This window comes from Rhinolophus hipposideros (assembly GCF_964194185.1).
Source record: "Rhinolophus hipposideros genome assembly, chromosome: 9".
Taxonomy (NCBI): domain Eukaryota; kingdom Metazoa; phylum Chordata; class Mammalia; order Chiroptera; family Rhinolophidae; genus Rhinolophus; species Rhinolophus hipposideros.
The window spans coordinates 48426389-48448722 of record NC_138055.1 but is presented as its reverse complement, the minus strand read 5'-3'; the positions used below and the strand labels follow the sequence as shown (position 1 = coordinate 48448722).

The 22334-nt window shown below is 31.1% G+C and overlaps 1 protein-coding gene across 1 annotated transcript in view; it reads right to left on the bottom strand.

Moving 5' to 3' along the window:
• Positions 1 to 22334, bottom strand: part of ARID2 (AT-rich interaction domain 2) — a 151813-nt gene that overhangs the window by 63859 nt on the left and 65620 nt on the right. Inside the window, exons 4-6 of the mRNA XM_081061166.1 lie at positions 10446 to 10579; positions 5537 to 5755; positions 2326 to 2393 (exon numbers count right to left, since the gene is read on the bottom strand). Of these exons, the coding sequence (XP_080917292.1) occupies positions 2326 to 2393; positions 5537 to 5755; positions 10446 to 10579 (421 nt within the window). The remainder of the gene's footprint in view (positions 1 to 2325; positions 2394 to 5536; positions 5756 to 10445; positions 10580 to 22334) is intronic.

Below are 22334 nucleotides of genomic sequence, written 5' to 3'. Positions count from 1 at the left end.
CGGACAGAGCTAAAGCAGCGTGTACAGAAAATTTATAGCTTTATATGCTGACATAAGACAAGGAAAGTTTAAAACCAATGGTTTAAGATTCTATTTTAAGAAGCCTGAAAAAGAGCAATGTAATGTATAAAAAAATAGTACATAAGTCAAACGTGAGTAAATTGAGTCATTCTAGTTTCCCTGCATTATTTAAGAAGTATAAATTAGTAACAGTGCTAATTTACTAACCTAGTTAAGAATTAAAATTATAATCTCTAGTGCAATGAATGAGAGAACTGAAAAAGGATGTAAGTACCAAGCTAAGTGGATGAAAAATGAAATAATAAACAATACTCAGTTAAATCAATTCCAAAAAAGGTAAGGAGAAAGGGAAAAAACCAAAATTGAACAGGCAGGATGACATCTATATAAACCAACTCAAAACATGGTAAATTTGAACACAATTATATCAAAATTACATTTAACGTAAACAGAATAAATGTAATAACATAAAAACAAAGTTTTTCACACTGGAAAAAAATAATGCCCCCAAATCTGTTGTCTACAAAAGGGCATCTAAAATATTAAGGCTAAGAAAAGCTGAAAGTAAAATATGAGCCATATAAATACCAAACGGAAGCTGATATAGTTACACTAATAATCAGACACACACACACACAAAAAGTAGGCTTAAAAGTAAGAAAAGGACACTTTATAATATGTTTAATTAACCAGAAAGATATAACAACTATAGTGAAGATCAGTTAGATATTAGTAAGAAAAATAAAACTAGAAAAACTTCATATATTTTTAGAAATTAAGAAAATTCCCTTTTAAATATTCCATGTATTAAAGAGGAAGTCATAATGAAAATTAGAAGACATTTTAAACTGAATTATAATAAAAACATAAAATATCAAATGGAAAGAATAAAGTTAAATGTGTGCTTACAGGAAATTTTATGGATTTAAATGTAATAGAAAAAAATAACAAAAATCAGTGATGTAAGCTCCAGCTCAAGAAGTTAGAAAAAGTTTAGCAAATTAACCCCCTAAAATATAGCATATATAAAGAACTATAAAAAGCAGAAATTAATGAAAACATATACCAGAGGTGATCACCTAATCATCTTTAACTTATTTATGTTTTTTTGATTTCATGTGATAACTGATTATACTGACAACCGCCATGTCCCTTTGTAACTACATGTGTAAATATGTAAATAAACATTTTGTGCATCTTATATTTTAATTACCAATATTCTGGAGTTCAGAAAATTATCTTCCTAACTATAACCAAGAGACTTGGCTTCAAATTTGTGGGGAGAGGGCAGGATATAGCACTTTGGGTCAGCTTGTGAAGTGGGGAATTTGAAATCCAACTTTGTATCATGTGAGAAATTTGAAGGTCTAATAACCTTATAGAAAGCGAGAAAAAAGGGATTAACTGTCTCTACTTGAACTTTGAATTAAAAATAATCTCCTAAATATTTTACCCCTAGCCTGCTCCGCAATCCCCATAGTTTTACTATCAGTGTTATCAGAAAATCTCCAATAAAAAAATTAACGTCATTCTGACCAGTATTTCCTTTCAGGTTTTTGGCAAATGAAACACAAAACTTGAGGGGAAAAAAACACACTCCATCCAATCGGGAAACAAATCCCACAGAAACAACTGTTGAAATTTATAAACCAACATTACAAAACACAAAGGAATAATCCCCCCTAAATCAGAGTGAGTAGAATTGGAGTTGCAAGAGGCTTAGATATTAGAATCATCAGGTATGTGTTTGTATGTGTATATATATTTAATTTGTATATATTATATATATTCACATTTATCTTCATACATATAATTTAGATTATATTAGTGAAAAGATAATTTATATTTTAAAAATTACTAAAAGCATAGAAAAAAGGCTACTTTGAAAAAACACAAAGTGAATTTCTAGAAATTAAAAGTCACTAAAATAAAACTTGACAAATGTGTCAAGAGGAATATTAGACACAGCTGAAGAGTGATTGAGTCAACTGAAAAACAACTCTAAGGAAGTTATCCAAACTGCTGTTCAGAATCTGGGTATTCTCAGATTTACTGCTTTTGTTAGAGATTTATAATTTTCAGAAATCAATGTGTAATTAAAGTAAGAACTTCATTTCTGATAATTAGCTATTCTAAAAGATTTTTTTATTCAACTTAATCACAACTTTTAAATAGGTATCTATGTATTATGATAAAGATTAAAGCATAGGTTACCATGTATATAAAATGAGCAACCATTCATTGATCCTTGACCCTTGGCTACATGTAATTCAATGGTTCAATATTTTAATTTATTCAAATTACCTTAACAAAATCTCTATCAGTCTTCTCCTTCCATTCTTGTCCAAATACAGTAGAAAAGGATCCTAAAGCTAAAAGAATAGTACATTCAATAAAATGGAATTATTTCTTTCACTTAATTCCTTAATAATAGATTGGTTTGAAAAAAAAAGTAAAAATACATTTTTAAGATACCTCGTTCACTAAAAACTTTCATAGTAAATGATAGAAAGTCATAATAATCTCTTTTGAAATAGGTTTTTTTAAATTATGGAACTTAAAGAAAATCTGTGTCTCTATAAACTAAAAATACACAACTCATCTTCATGTTATTTAGATAGATACATGAAAAGAAATGAAGAGTATTATAATAGTTAAACTCATTAGTTTTCATTCACTTGTAGAAGAGAAAAATATTAAAAAGTCAAACTGATGCTATTCCTATTAAATTGTCAAACTGTTACAATTTAAAATTTTCATACTAGTTTCAAAAATAATTGTGGAATTCATATTTCAGTAATATATGGCAAGGCATTCTTTGGAAATAATTCCCACAAATGAAACCTCCTTTAAGAATCATTCTCAGGCCTATAGCTTGTTTCTACTTCTTGAATTAACATTATTTTAGGCGGAAAAGTCAAACCATCCACTTTCAAAAGGCTCTTCTTAGTAACACCCTGCCCCATCCCCCACAACAAAGATTAAGACATAAAGCTACATGTTATATTATTTTTTTTCTCCTTTAGGCTGCCAGCTAATATTGTCAGTTATGGGACCAGACAGTAAAATAGTATGATACAAATGTCTAAACTGTGACACTATGTGTCTCCCTTTAAAAGTTACGTAAGTGCTTTCATCAACTATCAGATTAATTCTACAATGAAAGCTACTGCTTTGGGAATGCAAAAAGAAAACTAGTGGCAACTGTTAATAGAAAAAGTAGTTTTTATGAATGTAATTCTTTAAAAAAACAAAAGTAAGCTTCTTTAATGGATGTCTTGTGACACGCATAATTGGATATATTTTGCTGTAAAAGATTTATTGAATCTAATGCCTTTAAGTATAGACCTAATATTTACTTATTATTGAGTAAAATAAAATTTGTAAAGTACTTCTTTGGAAAAGTATTAAAAAGGTGAAGAATAGGAACATTTTAACATAAATTATATTTATCAATGAATTTTATTAGTGATCTTAGGATCATGAGGAAATGATACAAACAATAGATGTGAAAGTTTTTAATAAAAAATTTAACTACAGTGACTTGAAGAATTTCATAAAATAACAAACTTACATATAAGAAGCGGCTTAATCAGAAAAATGAGGTTTATATACCACTAAAGAGAAAAGGTTTTGTTTGGTTGTCCTGAAAAAAACCTCATAATGAACAACTTCACTGGAAAAAGAATACTGGATGGAAATATAAGATGGAAAAATTAAATTTTTGTCACATGGAATTTTTATTACTCTTCAAAGACACAAAGCATAAACATTCCACATTTTCAAAGAGACTGGCATCTATATTTATCTCTCAATTAAAATTCCATGTCCTAAAAAAATAAATCAAAACCCCTCAAAAGTCTAACCAAATCAAATTTATCCATAATCCTCAAACTTGAAATTATTTTTGTAATGTAAAACCAATGGTTTAAGTTTAGGTCTTCATGAAGTCTCTATCTACTCTGGAATTCTGAAATTCTGACTGTTGGAATGGCAGAAACATTCCTTAAATAGCATTTTCTAAATTACTAATGTTTTAGATTGCTACACTGCATAATAATTTAGTCTTTTAGATAAAAATGCCTCAAGAATGCAAGAAGATAAACTGTGTCTAAAGAACATCACATGCCTCAATGCACCAAACTGATAAAGATTACTTCTATCATACATACATGAGCAATGCTTATTCAATGATTAAATGGTAAGACTTCAAAAAACATTATCCTGGTTTCAGAATATTTGTTCTTTCTAAAAACTTCATTTTATGGTTTCTAAAAATGTGAAACAATTTTAAACTCCAATCTATATTAAAGGCTAAAAGATGTCTTTAAAAGATCAAAATAAATTATTAGGAACCAAAGAACATGAAATTGAGATGGAAATCCACCAAATTTAGATCTTCAAAATTACCATACAAACTGAGAAGTACGATCTTCCTTCCTTTCCATGTAACCAAGGCAAAGAAATTAATTTTCACTTTTGTTTAAACTAATTCCAAACTGTCTTCATACAAAATAAGTACATGTCAAATTTTAAGGACTCCTACTTAGATAATCTCAAATAAATTTATGTTTGAAAGTACACTACTTGACACAACTGAAATTGCAGAAAAATAAACTAATACGCAAACATGTTGCTACTTAAAGATAAAAACATAGGGTCAGGATCTATAAATTATGACAATAAATTCTCAGACTGTGTCTATGGTATTATATATATATATATATGTATATATATAGTTTCCTGTATGATAAAATAATTTCAATATATGTGAATATTTTATCCCTTAATAAGATACACTTCTGGCAAAAAAAATCATAATGATGTTGGTGTAGGAGGGTGGAGAAGCAAAAAATTTTTTTATCACTAACATTCAGATAACGTAGATATTCTTTTAAAAAAACTACGAGCAGGAAAAGATTTCCAAACATATTTGGCAAATTCCTATGAAACTATTACATTACAATTAGAGAACTGAGCAATTTGGTTTGAAGAATAGATGTAGTATGAGATAATGCCACAGAGAACAAAAAACATGATTTATAAAAACCTGTAACTAGCAAATCCTACAAGTAAAAGGGGTGTGAAATATTTGATAAATCTTATTTTGCTTATTTAGGCAGCAAATTTTCAAATGCATTGATCTAAACAGCTTAAAAAATTATAAACATATAATACAGAGACTTCAAAAAATAATTTCTTCTGGATCCTAGATTTTTTAAATCAGAATTTTGTATCAAACAATCTTCTCAAATCAAGAAACCCATATGTAACTCTAAGAAAAACCCAAGATTTTTATTTCAAAAGCTCTAGTGAGACTAAATTACTATTCAAATACTTAAGATTTAAAAAATCCAAACATTCATTATTTTAAATAATGTTTAAGATAATAAAAACAAATAAAGAATGCTATAATATTGACTAATAAAAAGTACTTTTCTCCTTAAATAACTTTTTAAAAAGTCTGTAACACCTATATAGAATGATCACAGAATATGTTCAGCTTAAAACTTACTGTCGTCAAACACCCCGGCATTAGCAAGTAATAAAGTGATGATTTTAGGGTCTTTTTCAAGTTGCATGACGTGTTTGCTTTCATTTGATAGGAGAGTGCATACATTAATAGCAAAGTCCACTTCATTTGGGAGTCCAGATAACAGTGAAAGCACCAATTTATTATAATCATTTGGCGAATTGAAGTCCATAGATAGCCCATAACTTTGACGCAGATAATCTAACAAAGACAAAACAAAAACACCTTAAGTTTACCAAGGAATAGAAACCATATGGGTAATGGTTCCATACAGAAAGAATCTTTTTATCTTTTATAAATTTTAAACTGAGTGGAAGGTTACAGAGTTCAACTTTCTAAACTTCCTAAGTTAAAATTAAATTCTTCGAAAAGTATTAAAATGTATATACCCTCTTGGATGTCAATGCCAAATTAATTGCCATTATCTTAATTCATCTAATCTATACTTTTTACTTTTGCATTTCAAGGAACTTAATCTTATTTTTATATACTACAGTATAAAACTAGGGAGACTGATTCCTTTGAAATTTTTAACAGTATCACATTTTTAGATAACACTGCCTACTTTACCTTCTTTACCTAATTTTAGAATTATTACTTTTTTAGGTCATATTTATTAAGACATAATTAACATAGCAAAATTCATAATTTTTAGTTCTATAGTTCTGAGTTTTCACAAATGCAGTCTTTTAACCGCAACCACAATGAAGATATAGCATACCATCACCCCAAAGTTTCTTCATGATCCTTTGTAGTTAATCCCCTCTTCTACCCATAACTACTCGTCTCCTTTCTGTTCCCAGACAGTACATTGTCTTTTCATTTTCTTAACAGCGTCTTCGGAACAGAGGTTTTAATTTACGTAGTCTGATTTATAAATTTTCACCTTTATGATTCATGCTTTTGACTCCTAAAAAAATTTTTCTTAACCCAAGATGACAAAATTTTTCTGTAGGAGAATTAATTTAAAACATTTTTAAGACTTTGAAGGTAGCGAAGATGGAGTTACAGAACATAATACATAATCATAATATATACATAAGAAAATGTTATATTTCTAGAAATACCAACTCTTGGAGCAGTTTAGGCTTTGACAGCTATGTCCTGAGACATATACCCAAGTACATTTTTTTCATATAAAGATGTAGCGAATGGGAAGAGGCAAGAAAACAAGAGTTAGAAAACTTCTAGATGAAACATTTCAGAAATACATGGATTAAAAAAAGATTTAGGATGCAAAATAGGAATTTATTGCTACAACATGACACAGAAGAAATCACATAGGTAAAGAAATGTCTCCATTTTCCACTGTAGACATTTGAGGATGCACCTCTTCAATTCTAAAATATTCTAGAAATTTCTCTAATAGTATAATGGTGAAGAAGTGCCACAATACAGCTATAAATGGCTCTGAACAGATTCTTTACCATAATTAAGGTTGAACAATAAAATATCGTTTATTTTAATAATCTTGAAATGAAAGTTCTCATAAATAGAAAATAAATTATCTGGAAAAGTAACAAAACTATGAATACAGGAATAAATTTTGATATTACTCTATACTATACACTAGAATTGAGCATAAGAACCCAAGTCTCAGCAATAGTTAAGTTTTAGTATCCACGAAACTTTCAAGCAAATTCTTCAATAGAAAAAAATTTGGAACCCATATTCAATGAATAAATACAATAATTATGAAAAGTCTTTAATTATATCAGGCTTGGTAAAGATTCCTAAGATAGCGTAGCTTATAAAAATGCTTATAAGATTTGAAGAGCCTCCCTTCCCTTTCCCATGGAGATAGAGTCGAGTAGTTACAATTTTATAATCAGAATGGGATTGGAAATTTATTTTCAACATTCTTGACTCAAAGTTTATACAAATGGATCACTGCTAACAAACTTAATTTAATCTGAGGCAATCACTTCTCTTTCTTTTCACTTTAAAGAAAGGGAGTATTGCTCCTGGAGTGCTGTTTACATTGAGGAATTATACAATACTTTCCATTGACACTGGCAGTGATTGTAGTGCAAATGTCTGTTAGAATATGGAACATTTAAGGGAAAATTTTTGCTCAAATACAACTCATAAAACCAAAAAACAAAATCTTCCTGTATGAAACTTTTCCAAATTTAGTACCAAAAATGTAAACGGATAGAGTGCTTGGCCTCCTTTTACCAAAATGATTGGACTGGATTAAATAATCACTAAACTCATGGCTAGCTCTAATATTCCACAGTTCAATTGATTTCAACGTGTTATTTGTCAATTTTGCCATTCACAATTTTTTTTACAAGATATTGCAAGTAAACAGTTTTATTTTAATTTAAAAAATAATTTGAATTTTTAATTTTAATTTAAAAATGTAAGAAGATGAACAAAAAGTCCTACTATAATCTACCCTATAATACTGCAGAACTGACTGTATCCAAATCAATACCAAGGAAAAAACAACAGAGAAAGAAGGAAACCAAAGGATTAGGTACTTATGGCAAGGAAAAATATGAAAAACCATGCAAATAAATGACAAAATCACCATATATTTATTCCAAAGTTTAATAATTCTAAAGTTCAAAGCAAAATCTGCTCAATAATTTTTGCTATTTAAAGTTATCGGGCAAAAGGAGCCAATGTCCTTAAAGGAAAATTTGGTCCAATATCAATGTACAGTATTCCATTTATTCTATTCTATTATGACAGTTGTAAGCAGAATTGCACTTTATACCAAATGCCCTGGAGCTACTGCCAATTGAAATTTATTATATTACCTTTCAAAACATTGTTTTAGAATAGTTTTTCTTAATATCAACAATAACTATCTCTAGATAAATACATCTATCCAAATACATTAATCCAAACATACAAGGGAGACTAAGGCTGTATGATCACAGATGTAAACACAAATCTTTCAAAGGTTTTAATTAAAACTTCCTAAAGGCTCTTAATCTACCCCTACCTAATTCTATTTTGGTGTTTATTTAAAACACACACACACACACACACACACACACACACACACACACACACTCTTCTATAGTGACACTTGAAAAGAATCATCAGTGAAGGATTTGTTTTGTATATTGATAAGCATGTTAATTTTTAGAACACTGTCATAATGTTGCTATGGCTTCTTTTAGAACAATAAAAAATATGTTCAAATTCATAAATGCTGCCCTGAAATACTACCTCTTTTAATTATAGTCTGATATTTCCCAACAATTCCTAATTTTTTCCTTTCATGATTCTCTAATCCTGCTTTTGTCAAACATATAACGTGTTACATAACTGCTCAGATTTTCCATAAAAAACAAAAAATCAAAAAACAAAAAAACCCAGACATGACAGGCAGCATATCAGGAAGAAGTTATTACACCAGGTTAAGCAATTCTTTCATTCCCTTAATTAGTGTAGATCCATCAATGACTTTCATTAGACTTCTGAAATACCAGAAATATTTTACATCTTTCTTGAAGCAAATCTGTTTCAATTAGAGGAGGAAAAAAAGAACCAGATGCAGAAAAAAATTTCATTTTAAACAAGGTCGAAAACAGAAGTGGGTGAGTTTGGGGATCTGTAATAGCAGGCATCAAACTCTATTTAAGCTACAATAATGGACAGTTCGGATGTTACTGTAATATAGGAACCAACCACAGAGTTATAAAGCCGAAAATGGTCTTACAGGTCAATGTTGCATTCAATGTAGAAATACCCTCTGCAACAACCTTGAATGAGATAATGGTCATTAGCCTTTTTCAGGAACAGGGAGCATGATCACCTAACAAGTCATCCCATTTTATTTTCAGCTTAAACTATTAGCAAGATCTTATACATGGTGACTTACAATGTTCTCCTTTAATTTTGGTTCTTGAGGTAATAACTACTCATTAAAAACAAAGCTAGGTTTGATTTGCACTCATCACCACTTGGTCCCAACTATACAAAACCATCATATGAAGCCTCTCCTAATGGAGATCACAGATTCTGTTTCTTTAGTTATTACTGATTGGGGAAGAAATCTGGAGTCAAACTCAACATGAAAGAAACTTTGAAAATAGATAGTGGAAAACAAAGTAATTAGTGACATGGCACAAACGAGATCTTAAATATAAGAATTACCTATAAGAGATTGGGACTAGTACCAACAAAGAATAAATATCTAGATTATATATCATATAAAGAAGATACCGTTGAAAAAGACATTATCTCTTCTTTTTTAGGCTAAATGTTGGCGATTGAAGAAAAGAGATGTTTATCTCTTCAGAGCTCTTTTCCTAGTCATCACAGACCCAACACCCAGAGTCTCTAAACACTGGAACCTCCAGCCACTCTGCCTCAAGAACCTCTTTATTAGACTCTCAACCTGATTATTTCCAATTTGAGTCCTGTTCTCTTTAGCTGCAGATTCATCTATAACCATTACAAGAATGACAACTGCAAAAAAATCTTATTCCTGGGACCACGACAGGAAAATAGTTGAATAGTCAGAAATATTTCTGAGGAATTCTGGTGTTGGTAATTCCAATAATTGTAGAAAATCTGGTAGATGCTATCTAGGTATTCTTGGCTTCCATAATTTTAACAGAACCTTCCTCTTCTCAAGGTAGTGACTATTCAGGTTAAACGAATCATTAGCCAAAGAAATAAGGAAAAAAACTTCACTTTAAAAGGATAGGTATTGTAACTCTGGAAATTCCTGCAACTAAAAATCTTATGCAACCTATGATAGAAATGCCCTGATATCAATTAGATGTTGATCTTTGAAAGTTGCATTACCACAAGGATTTAAGTGTTCTCAAGTGCAAAGTAAGGGACTAATTCATTGGAATGATGACTATTTTCCTAATTCAAAACTCTGGACCTATACTCTGTTAATTTCCAATGACATTTTTACCTGATACACTGTGTTGCTGGTAATTGTAGGAAGATGGAATTGCACCAATAGGAAGCTGTGGCTTTGGATTGCCTGGTGGTACCTCATCATCATCCTCCCCAAAATGATGAACTTTCTCGTACTTTTCTAGGTAACTGAAATAGAAAAACAGCATAGCAGAGATTTAAAATTTACATTTTATTTTTTAAAATCCTATCACATATACCTTTTTTTCTTTTCTTAGAGGCCCTAAAATGTTAAAAAAAAGTATTAAGATACTACAAACCTCTTATTTTAGTGGAATAGTCACTTCAGCAGTAATACTGCAAACTCAGTGCAATGATTCTAAAAGTGTTTCTATATTTTCAGAAAAGATCACACCACTACTCAAATAAAAATATAAAAGTAAGAAATATCAAAGGACAACTACCTGTAGATGAGTGGCAGTATTTTATTTACTGATTTTTAAAAAATTATACATGGTCACTGTAAAAACCAAGTGCAAACGAGAAGATTCTCTAACCCCTGCCCTCCCCAATCTCATTCACCAGAGATAACCACAGGTTCATGTGCATATTTCTATGTATTTTCTGTGCATATTTTTATTACAACATATTTTAGATATCTAAGCATGGCAATATATACACTACTAATTCAGTCTTTAACAGCTGTATAATATTTGATCCTACTAATCATAACTAATCTCTAGTAATACATTTAGCTATTTTCAATTTTGTTTTTTTGGTATTACAAATCATGTAGCAGTAAGCTTAATGTGTGCACAAGCTTGAATATTTTTCTCTGGATAGACACTGAGAGACATACCAATAAATGGTATACAGCCAAATTCCTATCTAACAGTCATGTGCCTCATACATTCTGTCCAATTTGTGAGAGTTCTTCTATCCCCTACTGTATTACCAGTAGCAAGTATGATCAATCTTCTAAATAATTAGAATTTCCAAATTCACAATCTATCATTACCTACCAGTTTATAATAAGATTCTCAAATAAGATTTTAAAATGGGGAAACTGGTCAAATCCATCAAAGACAACACTGTAACTAACAAACTTGTTACTGTACTTCACAAATAAGTTAAGCTGATTAATACAATGTCTTGTATTTATCATAGGAAAGTTCCAGATGTGATTATTTTACAGATCAATCCTTCTACCATTCTTGACCCAGGCAAGTATTAAGTCTATTAGTAGCTATTTTAATTTCTGCAGCTCCCCACCCCTTTGCTTTTGTAGTTATAGACAGTAGAGATGAAGGAGGGGTGTATCAATGAACATACAGGAGGATCTCAGAAACATTATTTTGTTTTTAGTACCAAACTTTAATTTTCTAGGTGGAATGAATGGAAGCAATCATTTTATAAATATAAAAACTAATGCCATGGAAAATCTTTACCATTCATCATTTTCCTTTTCCAGCTTTACAAGCAATGTGTTTGAGCCTGCAAAGGAGGTAAACTGTTCCTTTCCATTCCTTCCAAGTGCTCTGTATAAGTTCAATTTGAGCAAGAAATTCTTTCCCACCAGGTAGCTTGACAGCTGATGAGTCCAACACTTTTCTTTATTGTTAGAGATATAATATGCTGAAGCAGAGACATATGCACAGATATTAACACTTGAGCACCAAGGGGTGTATGCAGCTGCATACATTTCACCCTGATCCCGGGATGTCCCGCAGCAGACAGTATTTACAGTCCCAAAACATTTAAAAAAGCAACACGATGATTAAAAAGAGGCAGTTTCTCTCCAGTATAGACCCATAGTGGACTTAAATAGATGAATAAAACAGGACTATTCTTTTTGAACTTCCAATGCACAAATAAAAAGAGTAAATACAAATTTAGACACAAATAGATGCTCAAAAATTATGTGACACATTTTCTGCAAATGAGAGATTACTTATCACATGAAATCATTCAGGCAATAATACTGATAGACATATTTTGGAGTACGCTCTTTCAGAATTAATTGAACTTACTGTGCAGTGGTTAAACATAAACTAAAAATAAATAATCTTTATTAAATAATTTTTATCTAAAAATAACAGTGAATATGTAGAATTTTAAAATCGAAACCTTACACTAATAATATTTTTAAGATACTCTTTATAAATTTGTTACTCATAATTGAGCAGATTTAAAATTTGTGTTTTTTTTATTATGACTGGGGGAGAAAGCAACATTACTAGACTATAAGTATGACACTTTCCCTCCCACAACACCCAAAATGGAGAGTATATAGTTATATGGAGTGACTGACAGAAACACAAGTACTATATATTCATAATAAATAGTATATATTATTATATGCATTAAAATCCTTAATAACTCAAATTTTCATAACATTAAAAAATATGTATACATATATATATATGACTCTTGGTCCCTTGGAACACATTCTAACCATATCCCTCCAAACACATTCTTTACATAATTCTAATCCTCAGAAATTTAAAGTTTAGGCAAATTGTAATGATTTTTGAAGTTTTACTTCCCTGACTTGAGGGCTAGTACTTGTTCTCACTGTCATAATTAAATATTTCCAACTGAGACTCAACCTTTCCTACTTCAGCTAAAGTTTTCACACCCAGCCTGATCCCTTCCCCCGTCAATAAATAAAAACAAAGTCTTTTTTTGGTTTTTCAAAGAGTTATACTTCTAAAAACGAAAAAGTCTTAACAGACAAGAGAAAGCAGCTAAATTACAAAATTAAAATTTAAAGTCTAAGTCTTCAGATTTAACTTTGTATCATGACCTTGAGTTTACACAACGACAGATATATTGTGTTCACTCATTAAACTACAAAAGCTAGACTGCCCATTTCTCTTTCTTCTCAAAGTCGATAACATTGAATAGTTAATATAATAATCAAACAAGTATTTACTGAGCTCTTACAATAATCTGCCCATTACACTATATATTTAACTCAAGACTGGTAAAACATTGGAATCCAGATGGCAGTAACTTTCCAATTAGCCAACTACAGAAGACTAGGTTCCATAGTTCAACATTAGGAATAGATTCAGGTAGGGTGAGTTATATCTTCTTTTTCTTCAACTCTGCATCAATTTATTTTGTGGTGGATTCTGTGCCATAGATCAGAGAATTAGAGAATGGAGGCAAATATCAAAGTTGGCATATAATACAGAAATTATTTTAAATGGTACTATTCAATTAAAAAGCTTAAGTGTGACCAGAACAATGGGGGAAAAGAATCCATTCAAAATGCATCAAATTATAGGGGTAGCATTATTATGAATGTGGGAAAATTTAACCTCTTGCAGTATCTGACAGATTAAGTACACAAAAAATATGTTAGGTTATAGAAGATTTGAATATAATCACCAATTAGATCAATTTATTAGAGACACACAATGATTTTCTTTTCAAATCTCCAAGGAAATTATAAAATTAATCATATATCAATTCATACAGAAAACCACAATAAATTTAGGATTAAATATTATATAGGGCACATTCTCTATTAGGTTGGTGTAAAAGTAATTGCAGTTTTTGCAATTATTTTTAACCTTTTGAACCGCAATTACTTTTGCACTAACCTAATACATTGCAATTCAAAGACTTTTTTTTCTAAGAAAGAAATTAAACTCTTAGAAAATTAAAAATAAATTTCATGATGTAAAATTCCAACTCATATGCAAAAGTAGAAACTAATTTAATGGTACCCATCAGCAGATATCAACTCATGGTAAATCTTGTCTCACCTATAACCAAAAGCAACCATCTTCATATTCCTCTCTCAGATTATTTTAAAGCAATTCCCAGATATCATAATCTCATCTGTGAATATTTTGGTAGAATTCTTGGTAACTAAAAGCAACAGTAACAACAACCAATGAAGAAAATTCCCGATTATTCTTGGATCAAGGAAAAAAAAATCAAACGTATACAATCAGGAAAACTTCTACGTAAAAACTTTCAGTTTTAGGAAAAGATGGCATTCAAGGACCCATATTCAAGTCTTCCCTTAAATACAACTGCAACGAACTTTGAAGAGTATAAATAGAGGGATACTGCATGATTTGTAAGTTAAAAACTTTCAGATATTCTAACGCATTAAAAGCAACTTCAAGGATCTACAAGACTAACATGCAAAACTCTTTCTTGAGAGAGTAATGGGATCTAGTGGAAGAGATCCTAGGTCAAAATACACAGAAAAGCAAGTGCAATTTGCATTTCCTTTAGCCACTAAGGATCAATAGAATGTGAGTGTGTCTGATAATGGAATCCAGAATGTGACAATTATTAAGAAAAAACTTATGGAAAGTTGGGTTGAACTCAGTGTTTATTGAAGGAAACAAAGTTTTTTATAAACATCACCTTATAGCTTCTTTGTCAAAATGACCCAGGTATGTGGCCACCTATGAAAAGCACCATCATGGAAAGACAGGTAATGGGACCTCCATAGATATGGTGTGCGAGTAACTTAAAGAAGAAACACCAGGCACAAAATCAAGTATGGTGGCTTCGAAACCATAAAGGTAATGAAATTTCTTTGTGTAGAAACATCCCCAAAGGGAGGAGGGGCATTAAAGAGTAGATTTGACAATGTAGAAGATATCCTTGGTAATGTGGAGGGTAACCTTGAGAAAGTGTTCTACAAGAAAAAAAAATTAAAAATTAAAAACTAATGTAAACAATTGATGGACAAAAATGAGATATGTATGATAAACAGAAGAATTTCTTTAGCTAAAATGCTTAATGTGTACATCAAAAATGTCTGTGGGGCTGGAATGTAAAGGGGAACAGGTCACCAGGCAAAACTAATGAAAAGACAAAACTACTCAGACACATCTTAATGAAAAATTTAAGCTTCAAAGATGAAGAAGATTCCTACAAGTAGGCAGAACCACCCCCACTCACCAAAAGTTGCACAGAAAAGTTGAACTAGGCTTGACTTCTCTTCAAAATTAATTGCTAGACAATAGTAAATATCAATTAAAAACAAATAGTTTTGAAGAGAAAAGTTATTTTACAAAAAAAAATCTATACTCAATCATGTTGCTCAACTAAGAGAATAGAAATTCATTTTAAGATATGTAATGACTCAGAAAGAATAAAACGACATAGTGCTCTGGGGGAAAAAACCAACAATACTCAAGTAAGTACTCTAATAGATAAATCAAAATTAAGGAATGGTTAAATAGCAATAGAGATAACTGACAATGTGCACAGAAACTACTTAAACTCAGGTATTAATCTCAACCATAATCATTACATTATAAAAGAGAATGCAAATGTCAGTAATTACAAAAGAACATAAAAATGTAAAACTATTAGAACAATGTAAAAATGATACTCCTGATATGAAGTTCAAGAACTTTTCTACAAAAATGAAAGAGAAGGCAGTAGTAGTTAAGAATTAAAATTGTACACTATGTTATTTATACAGGAAGTGTGAACAAAACAGGTTTATTCTCATAGTTAATATTACGGAAAATATATTCTTCGCAATGTTTCCAAGTTTTTTTCAAGTGTTTAACAGCAAAAATGAAATCAGGATCATTACTTTCCAAATAACAATACTGTGGTGTATTCATGCAATGAAATATTATATGGCAGTGAAAATTAATAAACTAACATGGATTGATACACATGGCCATCAACAACAAAATCTTAAGTAAAAAAAAATCATTTCAGAAGAATATATTATGATTCCATTTATGACTGTCATAAACAAAAAAATGAAATACATATTTTTAGCAATAGACGAGGTATTTAGTAAAACCACAAAGAAAAGCCAGATAATAATTATCACCAAGAAAATAAGCTGGAATTTTTCCTCAGGAGAGAATTCCAGTAACAAAGAAACATAAGGGGCTGAGGCTTTTTTTTCTTGTTTGGTGTAAACTTGCCTGTATTAAGTTTCTGTTGTGTATACAATATGTATCATAATGTAAAAAAATTTTTAAAACATCAGGAAAAAAATGAGTTATTTCAAATTTTCAAAAAACAGATATTTTCACTGTTATGTAAAATATTTCCAATTACAGGAAAAGATTAGAAGCTCCCTGAAAACTAATCTAGCAAAACTCTGACAAACTTCATAAAATTGCAGTTAAAAAATACTACATACGTAAATATTAGGAAAAGCAAGCTATTACCATGTTTCCCCGAAAATAAGACCGGGTCTTACATTAATTTTTGCTCCAAAAGACGCATTAAGGCTAATGTTCAGGGGATGTCATCCAGAAAAATCATGCTAGGGCTTATTTTCCAGATAGGTCTTATTTTCGGGGAAACATGGTAATATATATTACACTCACACTCAAGATTGAAGATTTTATTGCAAAAATCCAATGATAGTTCAATATTGAAAATTTCATAACTCACCTGTAGATTGAAGCAAAATGCTATTATCTAAACAAAGACTGCCAAAGGTTATTTAATAAAATGAAATATCCATGCTTCATCGAAAAAAGATTAATTAATAAAGAATTCCAGAATGTCTCTACTTTTGGTTCTCTCATATGGCCCCTTTGTTATGCCACACACAAAAAAGAATTCTTAATCTACTTCTATTACCAGTACAGACTTTCTCAGAACATTACAACTTGATTCAAGGTTCTTGCTTCTGTAGAAGAGTACCCTTCAAATTGGGGTACACACACAAGATACTCCAATAGGGAGAGATGTTTAACTTACGGATTGACACTGCCTCCTCCCTCCCTTGCTCCATGTATCAGGCAGTCCATATGTGCAACAGGATGGAAGGACAAACAGTAGAATTCTCATTCATTCATTAACATTTGACCAGTGGAACATTAATCATTCATTAGACTCTATATACTAATGTCAGTGTGTGTCTAGGTTAAGTGGATTTAAGATAATACCTAATTTTGGGGTGGCCAGTTAGCTCAGTTGGTTAGAGCGCCATGCTCTTAACACCAAGGTCACTGGTTCGATTCCCACATGGGCCACTGTGCGCTGCACCCTCCACAACTAGATTGAAACAACTACTTGACTTGGAGCTGACGGGTCCTGGAAAAACACACTTAAGATAAATAAAGTTAAAAAAAAAAAGATAATACCTAATTTTAATTAAACTACCTCTCACAAAAAGGGTAAGAAAATTAGATTCCTTCAAAGAAACCAGTTTGAATAAAGCAAGCAAAAATAAATAAGAAAATAGCAGAGCTTACACATCTCACATAAGCTCATTATCACCAATACTAAGAAGTAAAACAATGGCAACTCAATCAGATATGAAAGTAGGCCAAAAAATGTATCAATTATAAAAAAAATGATCTGAACTTTGGGTTTACATGCCCTGACTTTGACGATGAACCCTATCCTAGGCTAATGTGATACTTTTATGTTACTGAAGATTTGCCAAGATGTTCTAAGTATCCAAATTTTGAAGATAAACCTCTATATTTTCTCAGCAACATTTTTCAAGTTATTGAAACTTAATCAAAACTTCATAAAGTTTAAAGATATATATTATTTCAAGTATGTGTATTGATAAATATTTACAGGAGTCCTTCAAAGGCCAACTTCCACATCAGTGGGGAAACATTATTCTGTTATGATAAAAATGGCTAAGTTAATATATGAAAAATATGGCAACAAAACAAAATGCTGTTGGAAAATGATAAGAAACACTACTGAGAAGTTGAAGAAACAAGGAGTCAAGCAAATTATACTATGTGGGAGGTTTTCTATATAGCTGAGCTCAAGTACAGATGTTTCTAAGATATCTGCGCTTATAGTATTTACTAGACTCTTTCAAAAGTGAAAATCATAAAGTACTTTTTGATGAATCATTAAAAGAAAGTTGTACCAGAGAAGATAGTCTCAGAAGTAGATGATTTTTCTTAGAAATTTTTTTTTCAGAAAAACATGTTAATTCTACTTAAAGCCACAATGCAGAAGCTGAGCTACTTTAACTGGGAAGGGGAAGAGGTGGGCGGAGGGAATAGAGGAAGATGAAAAGGAGGGTAGAGGAAAGAAAAAGGGAAAGTAGTAAGGGGGAGAGAAGGAAAGATTATTAAGATGACGTGAAAATCATTTATTGCATCATTCACAGGCAGGGAAATGCAGCAAAGAAGTTGAAGTCAGAAGTGCCAAAAGTGCTACAAGATGATTTCAATGTGGCCAATGATATAAAAACAAGGTCTTTGAAATACAGTGAAATCTTTAAATATATTCCATAATGAGATGTAAAGTGACTAAAAAAAAAAACAAAAACAGTACCACAGAAATTGAATCGCTATCTTAGTGAAGGGTGCTTAAAAGTACTGCTGATCTTGAGAAGTTACACACTTTACTTTTCAATCTGCTGACTTTTCCCCATGATAACATTAGTTGATGAGCAGTATCTTATCAAACTGATAATTTAGAAAATGAAACAGCTAATATACCTTTTAAAGTAAGGTGATATTTTAATAGTGAAGAGAAAATAATTACTTTTAAAAAGGAACTCATGCTATGGAGAGAGTATTTTTTTAAATGTTTTCTTAAAAGGATTTCCTTCCACCATGTGATTTCGTTGCTGAAAATACTGTCTATACACATACCTATCATATTAAAACTCTCATCTACACTGAAGTAGGGAAAAGAATTTTGCAAACTATTTAAAAATATCCCCAAAATTCTATGGGCTCTGAACCCTTTAAAACTTTCATTATTAATATAGTTTCATACTTAACATCATAAGAATAGTACAAAGAACTCATGTCCTCACTCAATGCAGATACGAAAATGCCAATTGTTTTTATGTTGCTCATTTGCTTTATCATCTTCTCATTCTTTCTCAATTTCTCCCCCCTCTCGAGGTACACTCGTATGTACACATGTACACACGTACACACACACACACACAAATTTTCCCAAACCATTTAAAACTATTTCTTTTTATTTTCAGACAAAAAAAGAGACATTTTTCAAGAATAGTGGGCAGTTATTTTGGAGTCCTTCAATTTAGCTTCTGATGTCTCACTATAATTAAATTCGATACAGAAAATGTACTTTTGGCAGCAATACCACAGAAGTGAATGCGTATCCTAGTGCATACATTAGGAGGTACATCGTGTCAAATTGTCCCATTGATGGTACTGTTAACTTTGATTATGATGTTAAGGTTGGGATTAGGAGGTTAAATCACTATGAAGTTACTCTTTTCCTTTTGGAAATAAGTAACTTATGGGAGACCACTTTAAGGCTATGTATATATCCTGTTCCTTATCAACCTTTCACCCACTAGTTTTAACATCCACTGGTGATTCTTGACTGAATCAATTATTACTGTAACGGTGATTTTTCTTAACTCCATTATCCCTTCTACATTTATTAAGCTGGTATTCACTCTACTGTAAGTGCGCTCTTTCCTTTCTCTCTTTTAGTCATTTATATACACACCATGAACTTGAAGATATTCCATAAATGTCATATTCCTATTATTATTTCTTCTAATGCTCAAATTGTCCCAGATTTGGCCAGTGAGAGCCCTTTCAAGCTAGCTTCCATATCTTTGACATGTCCCTGTAAATTTTTGCATTCTTTGCTTTATAGCACAAGATATAACTGACTCATATTGTATTTTCCCTTGTTCTTGCCCTAGAATCACCTTTTTCTCCAAGGAACGCTGCTTCTTTATAATGAGGAATGGTGTTTAGAAATCACTAACTGCACCTCAGGTGTGCTCATTGCTTATAGAGGTATCTTTGTTTCTAGGCCCTTTCAATATACGTAAGTAAGCAATATAAGGATATGCATGCATGTGTGTATAAATCTATATGTCTACCTTTATAAAAGCATGAGATATACTAACACCACTACAGCCAATTTAATGCACAGTTCTCCCTTTTGAGAGAAATCTGACAAGTTTTTCTAAAAAATTTACACATTTGTTCAATCCTACAGTAAATAAACCTTCTAGAATTCAATATAATTTTTACAGTTTCTTTTGTCTTTAGATCAAAGATATACATTTGAACACAGGTTCATTTGTTTCTGTTTGTGTATTCCACTTTAGGCTTATATTCTTCCACATTCTTGTTGATTTTATCTTTTAAAATTTGTTATTATTTACTTATTCTAATTGACTCTGAATCTATTTTCAATATGAAAACTAAATTGTGGGTTACAGCTACAGCAGTGATTAGAGGTAATTTATGTGACACATTTTCTTTATTCTTTTATTTTGTTTTTAAATTGCGTTGGGTATTTAGGACGGTCTGTATTTTTTTCTATTGGTTACCTTTGTACTTACACATTTGCAATACATTAATTCCATTTTCTTATTATTTTATCATCTAATATGTCAACTTGTATCTTCTCACTCCCATCTGTTACTTTTACAACAATCAGTAACTCTCTTCACCTACTTTTCTCTTCACCTCTTCCTTTATAAATTGCATTATTTCTACTTTGCAAGAATATGTAAGATTTACATATTATTCTTTCACCTTTGTTGCTACTTATGTTTTAGTCTTAGATCTATAATTAAATATATTTAATACTTCCCATGATCCTTCTGCATATATTTTACTAGTGAACTGAGTTGGGTAAATACCATGCTGCAGTAGCTTCCTCAAGGATTCATGTGTATAGTGTTCTCTGAGTTTTGCATGTTTAAACTGTTTTCTACGCTTGGATTTGAAGAACAGCTTTATATAAAATTCCTGGTTCATTCCCCCCCCCACCCCCATACAGTTTCTGGAAAGCACTGCTCCATTGTTACTTTGCTTTGTATGCTACTATTTAAAAGTCTGTGCCAATTTAATTCTCCTATAGGTTATTAAGGTCTGCTCACCACCCCACCCAGCCCTGGAGGCTCTCAGAATTTTTATCTTTAAAGTCCAAGTTTTTACAAGAAAATAACTCAAAATTGACTGCTTAAGATCAATATCCCCAGATATTCTACAGTCCTTTCAACGTGTACATGCAGGTGCTCTTTTATTACCGGAAAAAAATTTAATTATAGTCTTAAACATTTCTCATTGTTCAGTTTTTGTAATTCAGTTACACATCTGTACTGAATCTTTTTGTCTCATTTCCATCTTAACCACTTTTGCTTTTACCTCCTTTTCTCTAGTTGGTTTTACTTAATTCATTTTATTTTTTCTTAATTATTTTTCTACCTTTCTTCAATGGCTTTTAGTAATTCTTCAGTTGAGTCCATTCCTCCTTAAGCATCTTGAAATTTAGAATTTCTATGATTTTTGTCTTTGTCTTCCATATCTTCCTTGGGTTCAGTCAACTCTCTTCCCATTTCTTCCTAGGTTTCTTGGTGATTTAGTTGATTTTTAGGGATATTTTCTTTTGCTTTTAAATTCATGAATCTAGTTGGTTTTTCACGTTTCCAAATGCTCACTTGAGGTTATTTCATTCAGTTTGTAGAGCTGTATTACAGTTTTCTTCTGCTGTGTGGTTGTTTTCTTTTGGGGAGGGGGTTCCATCTGCTATTTTGATTCTCATATTTTCTTATGGTGGCTTCCCATAAATTTAGGAGGCTTTCATCTATTGTGACTCTGACTTTGGGGTGGTTCACAAGATTCCTATTTCATGAGCATCCTCTTTTGTTAGTGTAGTAAGCATGATTTATTTAATTCTTTTTTTCTTTTTTGATTGTGATGGTAAGGAGGGTGGTTGCATGTCCTCTAATTTGGGGGATGGCTTTCTATTTTATCTTGCAGGACCTTACATTTCCCACTTTTGTTTCTTTTTCCTTCACCATCCAATCTCCAAAGGGTGCCTTTCCTTCTCTTTAACTTTCTTCACCCTCAGATAAAAATATCTTTCAAAGCCTGCCATCTCAAATCACATGCACTTTTAAGCGCAAGACCTATGGACAGTGCTCTCATCTACCAGGACTCTTTTGTACTTATGGTGTGGTTTTTCTTTCTGATGGTGATTTTAGAGCAATCCT